This window comes from Oculina patagonica, chromosome 13 (assembly GCF_052425735.1).
Source record: "Oculina patagonica isolate OP01 chromosome 13, crgOcupat, whole genome shotgun sequence".
Classification (NCBI taxonomy): domain Eukaryota; kingdom Metazoa; phylum Cnidaria; class Anthozoa; order Scleractinia; family Oculinidae; genus Oculina; species Oculina patagonica.
In genome coordinates this window covers 26,865,669-26,879,560 of record NC_135770.1, presented here as the reverse complement: position 1 = coordinate 26,879,560, position 13,892 = coordinate 26,865,669, and the positions used below count along the sequence as shown (strand labels likewise).

Below are 13,892 nucleotides of genomic sequence, written 5' to 3'. Positions count from 1 at the left end.
TCGTGTTTTCATGATGGGTTTGCCAAGATGTCTAATTAGGTCGGTTTTCCGAGGACGCATTATTGAAAGGAGAGTGGTGAACAAAAGAAGGAAGTACTGAAAACCTTTTAAATAAGAGAAACGTGCGTCTTAGCTTCGCTAAAAAGCAGCGACTGCTTAACGCCATTTAAAACTTAACATAGATAAAATGCAAATGCGAGAGCGGAAAAACATAAAAAAGAAAGTATAAAGAAACGCTTATAAAAGAAGAACCACTGTTTCTGAGCACGGAAAAATCAACATTATTGTATCAAGACCAAAATCTACAAAGTGAAATCATGAATTCAAGCGAAGTTTCTTCCCCGGCGATACCTGCCGAATGTGAAATCTACGTTTTCCTCAAAGGAAAACTTGACCATATAACTCCTAAAGTTTATGCTACCTTGGTTTCGACCGCCGTCATCAACAGTGTGACGTTTCCATTCACAATTGTACTCAATCTGTTGGTGATGATCGCCGTGAAAACCAAACCGCGCTTGAGAACGATGTCCAACGTCGTTGTGGCGTGCCTAGCGGCTACGGACGCGATGGTGGGACTGATTGTCCAACCTTTACAGGTACCACTAGTAATATTCATCCTTCAAGGTGACTCGTCAAGTGAATCATGTATACTTCAGGCAACCGCAAGAAATGTGTCGAGGTTTTTATGCGGATCATCGCTCATTCACATGGTTTTAATGAGTGGGGAACGATATTTAGCTCTCTATCACCCGTACAAGTACACAACCATTGTCACCGAAGGCCGCATTCTGCTCGCCTCCGCTCTTGCATGGGTCACAATCGTATTATTAACTATTCCTATCGTCATAGATAACGATGTCCTTCTTTCCGTAAACAACGCAGCTTTGGTTCTGTTTCTAGCCATCATCATCATAGGACAGTTTGTACTTTACAGAGAAGCTCGTCGGCATGAAAAAGAAATTCTCTCACAGCAAGTTTCAGCAGAGGCCAGAGAAAAATTCTTAAAAGAAAAGAAGGCCTTAAAATTGACAACGTTTATCGTTGTCGCAGTGCTGTTATGTTATTCACCAATATTTGTCGTTCGAATAGTTATTTCCAAAGTTTCATTGAATGTTGCTTATATAATTTTTTTCGTTGGAGGTTTTCTCCCAGTTATCAATTCGTTAATTAATCCAATAATTTACGCTGCAAGAATAAGGCGATTTCGTGTAGCGTTCTTTGAAATTTTGTTGAGGAAAAGCTACACACAAGCGGAACAGATCGAGATGCGTGTTTTTGGATCACCAAACGCTGTGGGCATTGTTCAGACAGGACAGGAACAAGACATCAACCAGAGAGAAGAGGGACAAGGAAATATCATCCCCAGTAACGCCATAGAAGTGATTCCAAACCTATAGACAATGATGTCAAATACAGCCGAGGAACAAGATCAACCAACGCTAAATGCGAACACATGAGACATCCTGGATATTTAGTGATGGCTGTAACTGACACTAACTGAAAACTGTTTACAATTTTAGATCATCTAAGCGGGCCATATCACTCTTAACAGAGTAGAAAAGAAAGTAGAAGAGTATTGTTAAAAAAAGAACAGGTGATGTAATAAAATATATGACTGAATTTATTCCATTTTTCAATTTTCTTTGCAATGTTTTACCCTGTGATCATTCTCTTCCGTTCGATTTAAGTGATTGCTTATTAGTGATGGCAAGAATGAAGAACAAGTTCGTATTTCGCCCCAGGAGAAAAACCTGGAAAAAGTTTTTCTTGACTTTGTAAGGCATACTGACAAATTTGTCTTGTGCTTCATTTTTTAAAACATATTTGCACTTAAATCCTAAACTTTCCCCTTCACCACATTTTGTTGAGATTCAAGGCAAAGAACCGAAAAAATGTATGATTGCGAACGGTGAAAACCTGATGCTAAATTCGTGTCTTCAAAGTAAAAAAAATATTGCACTTATCCTGTACAATAAAATATTGGACAAACAAATTACAACTTGCCAATTTTCACTTGAATCTTGCAGCATGTTTCTGTTGAACGTTTCGAGGAGATTGTTTTTGTTATTTCGACCGGCAGAAAAATGATAATTTATAAAGGTAAACTGAAAATATCTTGTTTATTTATCTTCGACTCGATGAATTATTATTTATTTTCTTTTTTATTTTATTAATGTGCCAAATCACTGCATTGGTTCGAGTGAAAATTATGCTTTTTTGCGCCGTGGATTAGTCTTGTAGTAGCATTGCAGCGCGTGCTGTGGTTTTCTTGGCCAATTCTTGAGTGGCCAGATTTGCTGCAGTTGTTAATTGCAAGTGAAGACTGACTCAGTCTCTGTGTACACCGATACTACCTTTACTACTACCTTGTACTGCCTCAATTTTCTCCATGTTTGTAAACTGAAATTGTATTTAATAATGGTTTAAATTTGTGTCGCAAATAATATTCCCAATCAGTTAAAGGGTAATGCGCTTTGAAAAGTCTATTGTAAATAACTGGTTTGGATTCGAAGTTTGGGTCTTTTACAATAATTGGCCTTCAATGGCTCGATATTTTTCGTAACCAGGTCATTGTGTATTAACATCCGTTGCATTTGCGTTCCTTTCAATCAACCCACATCGTGTTTTCATGATGGATTTGCCAAGATGTCTAATTAGGTCTGTTTTCCGAGGACGCTTTATTGGAAGTCGAGGAGTGAACAATAAAAGGAAGTACTGAAAACCTTTTAAATAAGAGAAACGTGCGTCTTAGCTTCGCTAAAAAGCAGCGACTGCTTATCCCCATTTAAAACATAACATAGATAAAATGCAAATGCGAGAGCGGAAAAAACATAAAAAAGAAAGTATAAAGAAACGCTTATAAAAGAAGAACCACTGTTTGTGAGCACGGAAAAATCAACATTATTGTATCAAGACCAAGATCTACAAAGCGAAATCATGAATTCAAGCGAAGTTTCTTCCCCGGCGATACCTGCCGAATGTGAAATTTACGTTTTCCTCAAAGGAAAACTTGACCATATAACTCCTGAAGTTTATGCTACCTTGGTTTCGTCCGCCGTAATCAACAGTGTGACGTTTCCATTCACAATTGTACTCAATCTGTTGGTGATGATCGCCGTGAAAACCAAACCGCGCTTGAGAACGATGTCCAACGTCGTTGTGGCGTGTCTAGCGGCTACAGACACGATGGTGGGGCTGATTGTTCAACCTTTGCAGATACCACTAGTAATATTCATCCTTCAAGGCGACTCGTCAAGTGAATCATGTATACTTCAGGCGACAGTAAGAAATGTGTCGAGGTTGTTATACGGATCATCGCTCATTCACTTGGTTTTAATGAGCGGGGAACGATATTTAGCTCTCTATCACCCGTACAAGTACACAACCATTGTCACCGAAGGCCGCATTCTGCTCGCCTCCGTTCTTGCATGGGTCACAATCTTATTAATAACTATAATTCCTATCGTCATAGATAATGATGTCTTTCTTTTCGTAAACAACGCAGCTTGGGTTCTGTGTCTAGCCATCATTATCATAGGACAGTTTGTACTTTACAGAGAAGCTCGTCGGCATGAAAAAGAAATTCTCTCCCAGCAAGTGTCCGCAGAGGCCAGACAAAAATTCTTAAAAGAAAAGAAGGCCTTAAAATTGACAACGTTTATCGTTGTCGCAGTGCTGTTATGTTATTCACCAATATTTGTCGTTCGAATAATTGTTTCTAGAGTCTCATTGAATGTTGCTTATATAATTTTTTTCGTTGGAGGTTTTCTCCCAGTTATCAATTCGTTAATTAATCCAATAATTTACGCTGCAAGAATAAGGCGATTTCGTGTAGCGTTCTTTGAAATTTTGTTAAGAAAAAGTTACACACAAGCGGAACAGATCGAGATGCGTGTTTTTGGATCACCAAACGCTGTGGGCATTGTTCAAACTGGACAGGAACGAGACATCAACCAACAAGAAGAGGGACAAGGAAATATCTCTCCCAGTAACGCCATAGATGTGATCTAAATCAACGCTAAATGCGAACTCATGAGACATCCTGAATATTAAGTGATGGCTGTTACTGACACTTACTGAAAACTGTTTACAGTTTTAGATCATTTAAGATAATACATGCTTTCGGATTAAGTAAACACTGCTTAAGTCGGTGTACTGCGTAGGCAAGGCCATTTGTAAATAATGTTACACTCGTAACAGAGTCGAGAAGAAAGCAGAAGAGTATTTGTAATTTGACATTTCCAATGTTAAAAAAAAAACAGGTTATGTAATAAATTATATGATAGCATTTATTTCAATTTATTTCTACCATAATTTTTCCTTAGATCGTTTCCACGCGTTCGGTTTGAGTAATTATTTAGTGATCGCGCTTATGAAGAACAGTTCGCATTGTACCGCGGAGAAAGTTTCTCACGACTTTGTGAAACATGCTGGCAAATTTTGCTTGTCCTTTATTTTGTACTTAAATTACATGTTGTACTCAAATCCTTGACCGTTACCGCTTTTTGTTGTTGAGCTTCAAGGCAAAGCACCGAAAAAATGTTCTATTGCGAACGAGGAAAACTTTTATCGGAACACTCGAAAATAAAACCGAAATGGCATTTACCATGTGCAATAAAATATTGCACACACAAATTATAAAGTCTCTGTTTCAATTCGAATCTTGGTAGCATATTTTTGCTGAACGTTTTGGGGAAGGAAGAAAAATGATTCTCTTCCAAATTCATTTTTTTTGTCATTACGCAAAGTGGCCGCGAAAGGTCTACGATCTGATGAATTATTCTTCAATTTTCTTTACCTTTTTTAATATGCCAAAGAAGATTAAATTTCAGTTCGCTCATGTTACACAACCCTCTGTTATCAACTCATTTTGTACTGAACGGGGCGGGTTTACTTTTTTTAAAGAAAGTATTTAACTGGGTGTTTCTGACATCAAGTTGATATTTGCATATTGGATTGAACACACAGGAAGGGTTAATTCTTTCAAACAAACAAATACAAATGATTTCATATGTCTGTAACTCAGCCTTGTCACAAATGGCCGGTTTAGGTATCTCATTGCCTAATTCATATGGCTTTTTTCCCCAGGCTTTTACAGTATGGTGTAATGTAACTACTCGTTGCGGTAACGTATCAGGGGAGAACGGCTGGAGTCGTTTTTTCGCTCGTACCACGTGATCCTAAACGGATCGACGGGAGCGAATATGGAAGGCCTAGGAACTAGGCAAGGTATCTCAAAATCCCCAGTGATAACCGTACCCTTACTGATAACCATTGTTAGCAACCATCTGTCCGGAAAGACAGTGGAGAGATTAACATTTATTGCAAACGACAAACGTCAGAAAGCTCCTGTTTCTGTCAGCGTCTTCTCTAATTATTGAAAAAATCCATCAGGAAAATAAGAATACGAAACTACTCACTTTGACGTATAAACGGCAATCTTAAAAAGGGCAAAAGTTTTGACGTTCGCGGGGCAAAGAAAACTTGATGCATAATCCCTCAAATTACGTTCTCTTGCGCTGTAGGTGAGTCATGCGCACTAGAGTCTGACAGTGATTTTGCGGCAATCAATATTCTGCTCAAGTGAAATTGTGTCCACTTTTGAGAAAAATGCCAGCTCGTTTTTGAGAGTTGTCGGAAAACTATGTGCAATTTATACTAGTGATAAAAAGTACTTGCGATAACTGAGTTCAACAAATTATTAATTACCTGAACAGTTTCTTCCATCTCCAGTGTATCCCTGCTTACACTCACAGCTGTACGAGCCTTCATTGTTGAAACAGTCGGCAGAATGGGATGGACATTGATGGTCGCCCGTCAAACACTCATCGACGTCTAAAGAGAAAAACAAAACGGGATAATTGGGATTGTGTGTGGGTTAGAAGTTAAAAGCGTGGAGCGAAGCACTGTATATAGTGTTTTTCAGGTATATATTGTGGGACACAGCTCAGTTAGCTATTTAAAAAACGCGGCCGAAGTGTAAAACTTGGGATTATCAACAGCAAATCCAGCTAGTAGCATGGTGGAGGATTTGACTTAGGGCTTCCAGATAACGCATCCAGTTAAAGCATTCGGCCACGCTGTGAGCCGTTTTCAAGGTGTGTTGTGCTAGTGTTTTTTCCTTTTTGTCATTTGCAATAAGTCCTTCGTACTAATTTTCTAGTCGCCGTACTTTTAGGCTAACTTATAAAAAGTTTTGGGTTGCAACATGTGGCCGTTAATTCTATCAACGCACTGAAAAAACGACCTGAGGAGCTTGGGTTCGGGCAAATGAAAAGCTTACCCGTAAGAATAAGGTAGCCTAGAAAAGAGTTCACCTTAAAATAACAACAATAACCCAATTTTGATATTTTAAAATTCACCCTAAAACAATAGACATAACTACGAGGCTCTGGGGAATAAACCCCTACTGTTTTAGGCTGAATTTTAATATAACGAAATTGGGCTATTCACTGCCGCGTACGCCATGTATCTATGATCTAAACGGGCGGCTGTAACGATAATAATGTTTTAAAATAAAACGTGAAAAAATACTTTTGAATACCTTCGCAGATTTGTCCATTCATTGTGAACCCCGTTTCACGACATTGACAATAGTACGACCCAATGGTGTTGACGCAGTAAGTAGAGATGACGTCACAACTGTCAAGTCCATTTTCACACTCGTTCACATCTGTAAAGATAGGTTTTGTGTTTTATTACGTAAAGCAACTGACTGAATACACCGATGTTACAAACTTAAATACTGCCAGAGCGCTTAGTATTAGACTTTAGCCTCACTTGTACAGACATGTTCTTTTTTCGTGGCTGACTTTTCGAAGTTTGCGCAGCCTCATCTTCTGATCTTGGCTGTAGCTACCTCGTGTTTAGAAAAATGGACCTTTCGTGTTGCAAACGATTTTGCAATTGGAGATAAAACACCTTATCCGCTTGGGCGGGTTGTTTTCCCATTACAGACCACGTGATGTTCTCTAGAAAATTTTTCTTTTATCGACATAAAATTTATTCATTCATATACACGCGACTATTTGAAAATTTGAAAGCAAGAATTCTCAAGAGTATCATCACATGGTCTGTAATGAGGCAACAAAAAGCCCGAGCGAAAAAGGTCTATTGGTCTAAGGTCTATGTTCCTGCAAATAGTTCTCTTTTGCGAAATTAAGAAGTCGCGTAAAATTGCAAGTAAAGCGTAATATTTCGATACCCTTCAGTGGTAAGTTGTTCAGGTAATGCATAAGCCAATCCAATACAATTGCACCACGTCATGGATATTCGAACGATGCGTACCTGGTATACAAGCTCAGAATTAGCGAGTTTTCGCAGGAGGCAGGAACTGTCGTTGACGGGTCGTGAAAAAAACCCGCCAAAATTACATGATTTAGAGCCCGTAATAGTTTTTACCACACAGTGTTCTATTTCTAATAATGATTTTGCCTAGCAAATAAATGTTGTGAAATAAATACATTATTTTCTATGTTATATGTAGTAGTTTACTACCTTTTGGTAAAGGAAGTCAAATGATTGAGTTCTAAAAACATATTATTTGAAAGATGACGCATTTCTAGACGGCACGAAATAACTTATTTAAAATTTTAAGTACCTGAACAATTTCCTGGAAGTCCACTGAATCCCGTTTTACAAGGACAAGAGTACGAGTTGTTTCCAGTCACATTGCAGTAAGAAGACTGCAGATCACATTCATGAAGTTTAGAGATGCAAGGGTGAACGTCTGAAAATAAACAAAGTCCGATACTAAATCATCACCATCTGGAAGATTTGCAATTACCAAAGTTGGTTGAAACAGTGTTTTTTATGCCGTGGTAAAGAACACACATTGTAATGTTACTCTAATAAAAGTATAGAGGTTTTGCACGGGTCACGTGATCCCGTAGCAACCGTTACTACGCCGCCATCTTGCATGCCAGGTCAAAACAACATGGCGGCTGTCGAGGGCGGTCACCGGGATTCTCTGAGTGCCGAGAACCGACAAATGTACGACGAGAAGCTGAAAATTATCGCAGGAATCGATCCCTACTCTGTGAGTGCTAATGTTTTCTCTCAATCCATGACCGAATGGCCAGAGATCGAGTTTCCTGATATAGTGAACTACTTGCTCTTCTCAACGAGCAAGTTTACAAAGGAACAAGTCAAAGCATACAAAAGTCTTCAGTCCTACCAATACTTCGTTGCTGGCTTGGTGAGAAGTATGTTCGTTGGAAAAGCTACCCAAGACACAAGAATTTTGATCGGAAAGGTAAGACAAACACGTAGTAAGATATTTGTTACATCGCTGGTATGATGATGTTGATTTCACTACAACATTATTAATTTTTATGAAAGATGGATCGCTGTTTTATTCTGCTGTTCGTTCGCTGCTGTTTATCTGACATTTCTTTATTAATTTAATTTAAGGTAAACCACTCTCAGCGACTTAGTAAGGCACCTTTAAAACCGTGGCTGGCCGTCAAAACAAATGGGAACGTCCTTACGGGACATTGCAACTGCATGGCCGGACTTGGAGAGGTTTGCTCGCATGTTGGCGCTATGCTATTTGCAGTTGAGGCTGGAGTAAGAATGATCAAAGCCAGAACTTGCACTTCAGCGCCTTGCCAGTGGCTTATGCCCTCAGCTGTCAGTAACATATGCTGAACTTAAATAAATCGATTTCACTGCTTCGGCCACCAAAAAAAGGAGGCTAGATGAACGAATTTCTGGACTGCCTGCCAACCAACTCCAGCCAAACCAAGATCTGCGTATGGTCCGTCCACAGACCAAATCAAAACATTTTATGAACGCTTGCATGCTTCACGAACAAAGCCTGCTATACTGTCCCTTGTGTCTCCATACAGCAACGAATATGTTCCCAAGAAACCTGTCCTTAATTTGCCAAACACTCTTGATCAACTTTACTCTGAACAGCTGAGCAATCTAAGCTTTAATGACTTACTGAAAAAGGCAGACGAAGTGTTTGAAGAGATATCTTGTAGTAAAGAACAAGCAATCGACGTTGAGGAAGCAACAAGAGAACAGAGAAATTCTGAGGTTTGGGCAAAAATGAGATCTGTAAGAATCACTGCAAGTAATTTCTACAACATACAACATACAACATGCCATACTGATCCTGCAAAACCATCTGTTAGTCTCATCAAACAGATCTGCTATGGATCTAAATGTTATTCTGCTGCCACAGACTGGGGATGCCGGAAAGAGAAAAAGGCTCTGGACGAATATACTTAATATATCATTATACTGTTGTTTATCTGGAGACAATATAGTGAAGCAAGAAGAAAAGAAAATTCTTTTTTATTATTCTCAATTTTTTGTGTATTTTTGCAAATACTATTTTTTGCAAAGTGTATTCTTAACTGCACGTGTAATCAGACACTCACATTGCCAGATGGTCTTAGTGAAATAACTATAGCATAATGTATTTAGTAATTTTGATATGATTGATAATTGTGACTAACTATTAGAATTTCTAAATATCAATGGCTCTTATTATTTATAATATCGTAAGAACCCGCAGATAAGCCGCACCTTTTTTCCAATAATGACAATATAATGAAAGTTATGTATTTTTATGGAAAAGATGAAACTAAATGGCTAAACCTCTCTCTTTTTTATTATGTATTTTTGTAACAGACCATGGAGAGATCCCATCAGAATTTTACTTTAAAGCCAACTGGTTTAAGGATTTCTCCAGACAACCCACACATTGGGGCAACACCAGATGCCATTGCTTCTTGCGACTGTCTTGGCACTTGGTGTGTGGAAGTCAAGTGCCCCTTCTGTGTACGCGACCAAGTTCTCTCTGAGGCTGTCGATGGAAATCATCACAGGCTTTGCCTGGAGCAGTCTCCCGATGGTGGTCTTACTCTCAAGAAAACACACCCATATTGGACACAGGTGCAAGTGCATGTCACAGGATTTCAGTTTGCGCACTTTGTTGTGTGGACAGAACAGGACTTGCACATAGAGATGATTAAACGTGACAATGATTTTTTTAACACAAACTTATCAAAGGCCAATAAGGTGTACAAGGTTGCTATCCTGCCTGAATTATTAGCCAAGTGGTATACACAACCAAAAGAACAAAGTTCGTTCTGATACTCAATCAGCTAGCAAACTAATCTGTTACTGTAGGGTGAAAGATGACAAATCTCTGGTGTTAGTTTGCAGTGGTTCAGTTTGCATGTTTAGAAAAAAACTGCCTGTAAAAACCTCTACATAATTTGAAGTCTGACAAAATAGATCCATAAATTATTTGCTTGAGATAAAATAGTGGATTACTAGAAAAGAAAAGAAACTGGGGTTTGATTCTTAAATTTGGAGTAGTCTACTCACAACTTTATTTGTGATAAAAATAGCTTTATTTCTTTATTCGCCACAGACAACCTCTGAATTGTTTTTTAGTCCCCTTAGCCTAAGGACAATGCTGAAACTAAATGAAATCTTTAAAATGTTCCTGGAATGTACAGCTGACAAATATCTTGAATTGAGGACTCATAATCTGATGCAACTACTGACTTGCAACAGTTTGTTAAGGCGCAGCAGACAACTGCAATCTTATCAAGTAAACAGGGTTCATTGTCGTCTGACATTAACGACGACGCTGTGTCCAAGAACTGTGTACTTCTGACGAACAGTTATAATATGAATTTAGTTATAATATGTTAAAGAGGCGCAACTAACGGCTCCTGCTAACGGCTGATACATCTAAGTATTTTAAGTTGTTACTAAAATAAACCCTGCAAAAGAGACGATATCTACTGTATGTAGATAAAAGGGGTACCATTTTCTACGGAAAGAATATGAAAGGATTCCCATTTTCTGTCAAAAATAGTCTATAAAAGGTTAAGGATTTAGGCCGGCAGCGCAAGGAGTCCTGGGGGAAGGAGTCCCCAGCGGGAAGGAGTCCCCAGCGGGAAGAAGCATAAGACTTTTGAGTAACGGTGACATTAATTATTGTGGTCATGAGGTAAGGAGTATTCATTTCATCAGAGAAGTATGAAATGATTGCCTTCTGCACCATTCACATTGACCTTGAAAATGCAATCAATTAATACCTGATCGAAAATTGATTTCAACTGTCCAGTTCCAAAGATTGATCAACTTCAAATTTCTCCTAACAATATCACTATGTTGTTAAGCCGAAGGGTGATGAGAATGAAGATAACCATCAGCTATGGGGAGTTATCAACAAATTCTCGGAGCTAACATTAAAAGAAAGTTATATAAAAAAAGAGGAAGAAATATTTTGCGATTTGAACTGAAAGTGTCTGACTGTGAAGTAACTCACCATGTGAAACGCAAAGACGTAGCCAACAGGTTGGTACTTGAAATAATGGCTGATACACAAAGAACTTTCTGCAGTTTCGAACTAGTATATCTATAGACCACATGCAACAATCACCACTCCAGTGAAAACAAACTCGACGCTGAACAATCCCATCCTCCACCGCAGGATGACTGCCACTTAACCAACCTGGCGCATCCGTATTACAGGCGTGCGTTGGTGGGCAATATTCCGGCATCCATGTTTCACCACTTATAGGAAAGCGGATCCAATCGTTATTGGTGGTCCACACTGCGCCAGAGTCACAAAGTCTTAAGCCCGTCGCACTAACTGATCTACTGTTGTCAGTTATGTTGATGTATTCGCTGCATTCTAAATTGCAAAGAGAGAGGGAGTTTAGACTTTTATCACACTCTAAATTGTTGTGTCATAAAATAATTAACAATTATCCTGCGAAATCGCGCGGAATAACGCCTGATTTATTTAGCCGACGAGGCTGTAGGCCAAGTTCGCTAGAATCAGAAGATATTTCACAAGATCGAGCAGGATAACTGTTTATTATTCAATAAATTATCAACAATACGCATTTCAATTAAGGTTAGAAAATTGATAGATAGATAGATTAAAGTGGATCGTTTATTTTATTCCTATGATAGGTGTAATGTTTAACAGTTGCTCTTGCTGGAGTAACAGCCGGTTTCGCATGGTTTTTTTGTCAATTTTACATTCGTTGTAGCGGAATTGGACATAAATACAGTATAGTTTATGAATATAAGTGATTGTTTTGATGTATACCTTGTTGAGCTAAGGTCGACGAGGAGATGAGCAAAACAAGCTGTACAACCTACGTAGGAAAAGCAAACAAAACAAGTTACCTCGTTACCTTAATCTTTCTTCATTTCGACTTCGAAAATAATAGGGGTACTCCTGTCTTTAGCGGTCACTCCTCTGTGGTTGTGACCGGACAAAACTACTGCATTTTTACCTCTTCTAAGGGAAAACCTCTTTTAAACACACGCTTTCCCTGGTTCTGAGCGTTTCCGCTAACTGGAAAAAAAAATTGGATTGTTTTTACCATGAAGAAGGACGAACGAACCGTGATCACCAAAGAAAAATTATTTTCAACGATTAAGGTGCCCACAGCCAAATCTTTGATTATTTAGCATAAATAGAACATGTTTCCCAAAAAAACTAATTGCTAAGGCGGCACAAAAGGAATAAAAGTCGAAGTTCACATGACACCGAAGGAAAGCGCTCGATCGCGAAACGGTAGCATAAGACACAACTCTTCAAAATTGTTGTTTTTGTTGTACAGTTATATTTAATTATAATTATCCCTCTTGTTAAAATAAATTGGGATTTTGACGGAAAGGGGACTTATACACACAGGCTATCTTCTTATTCAGGACAACTTTGAGTTTCGTTTGATGTTCATCCCCTCACCCTCCCTTCCCCCTTCCCCTCAATTTTAATCAATTTGTGACATGATAGTTGCTTACTGTTCTTGATTGATATCATACTAAGTTTTAAAATACTTTACATCTTGAGGAAAAATTGACGAACGAAACATTAACTTTCCAATTCAGGACAGTATTCAGATACTATAAAACTGTGATTATGTTCAAAATGAACTCCAATTTGAAAAAAAAAAAAAATTAAATAGATAAATAAACAAGTTTTCTCAATTCTACTGTGAATTCTTTTGGTAAACTAATTTTTAGCTGTTGATAAAGTGCGTAAGAGTTTTAACAAAATGTATTTCATTCATATTCATCACTTAGTAACGTACGACTTCACCGATTTTAATGCCAATTTTGCCGGTGTTTGTATTGTAAAAGAACGTTGTTATACTGATCTGGTGTAAAGCATATTTTGCTAACCGCGCGCTCTTACCGCATACTGCCTATTGAAAATACTCAACATAAAAACATGTCAAAATGAAATTCTGGTCTTAAACGGTACGATTATTTTCGTGTTAATTTTCTAACAGAGAAATAATTGAATGAATGGATATGATCCAAGCTACAGTGCTGCTGCTATTTACATTAATGTGCAAAGTTTAATACAGTTTTGAAATCTAAGCATATAAATGCAATGCGTGAACACAAAAACAAGAAATAAAAAGCCAAGAAAATGCAGAATACTTACAAGGACCGGAAGATGCGCTTCAAATAGAGAATGTTTCCGCATGTTTTCGAATAACATCTTTGTTCAACATAATTTTGATATCTTCGATCAGTTTTGATTAATTCCGGTGGACGAAGCACTAACAAAATTTCGTTTGTGCGTCATTTAAATTTGTAGAACTTTTCCGACTGTGCTGTGTGAATGAAACTCGAGTTATTTTTAATTAAAGAAGAGACTGCTCAAAGCATTGTTTAAAAACAGGTTGTCGGGAGGAAGCCCTTAATTCGTTCGCCTTGCTAAAAGCCATTGTTTTTAAAAGACCTTGGCTGAACTTTGTGAAGTGTCCGAATACCGCGTCCCTTATGACATTTCTCAATGTTATTGAATCTATTAGTAATCTTGACTGTACATGTTCAGAAACTATACCAGGTGGCCAGTAAAGCAAAGAGACAAAACAGTACTGTTAAAA

At 38.2% G+C, this 13,892-nt stretch overlaps 4 protein-coding genes across 4 annotated transcripts; 3 read left to right on the top strand and 1 right to left on the bottom strand.

The window, feature by feature from the left end:
• Window positions 1–317: 317 nt before the first annotated feature.
• On the top strand, window positions 318–1,397 carry LOC144637081 (adenosine receptor A1-like). The gene has a single exon (XM_078496243.1). The coding sequence runs from the start codon at window positions 318–320 to the stop codon at window positions 1,395–1,397; it is 1,080 nt and encodes a 359-aa protein (XP_078352369.1).
• A 1,540-nt stretch (window positions 1,398–2,937) lies between these two features.
• LOC144637080 (adenosine receptor A3-like) lies at window positions 2,938–4,011 on the top strand. The gene has a single exon (XM_078496242.1). It carries the CDS (start codon window positions 2,938–2,940, stop codon window positions 4,009–4,011), a length of 1,074 nt encoding a protein of 357 aa, XP_078352368.1.
• A 901-nt stretch (window positions 4,012–4,912) lies between these two features.
• Window positions 4,913–13,523, bottom strand: LOC144637079 (uromodulin-like). Its single transcript, XM_078496241.1, has 7 exons — window positions 13,445–13,523; window positions 12,092–12,140; window positions 11,300–11,668; window positions 7,601–7,729; window positions 6,545–6,673; window positions 5,710–5,835; window positions 4,913–4,980 (listed from the first exon to the last, which is right to left on the bottom strand). The coding sequence occupies exons 1-7, from the start codon at window positions 13,499–13,501 to the stop codon at window positions 4,913–4,915; spliced, it is 927 nt and encodes a 308-aa protein (XP_078352367.1). The 5' UTR covers window positions 13,502–13,523.
• Window positions 7,969–8,844, top strand: LOC144636534 (uncharacterized). Its single transcript, XM_078495767.1, has 2 exons — window positions 7,969–8,254; window positions 8,413–8,844. The coding sequence occupies exons 1-2, from the start codon at window positions 7,991–7,993 to the stop codon at window positions 8,647–8,649; spliced, it is 501 nt and encodes a 166-aa protein (XP_078351893.1). The 5' UTR covers window positions 7,969–7,990; the 3' UTR covers window positions 8,650–8,844.
• Window positions 13,524–13,892: the final 369 nt, after the last annotated feature.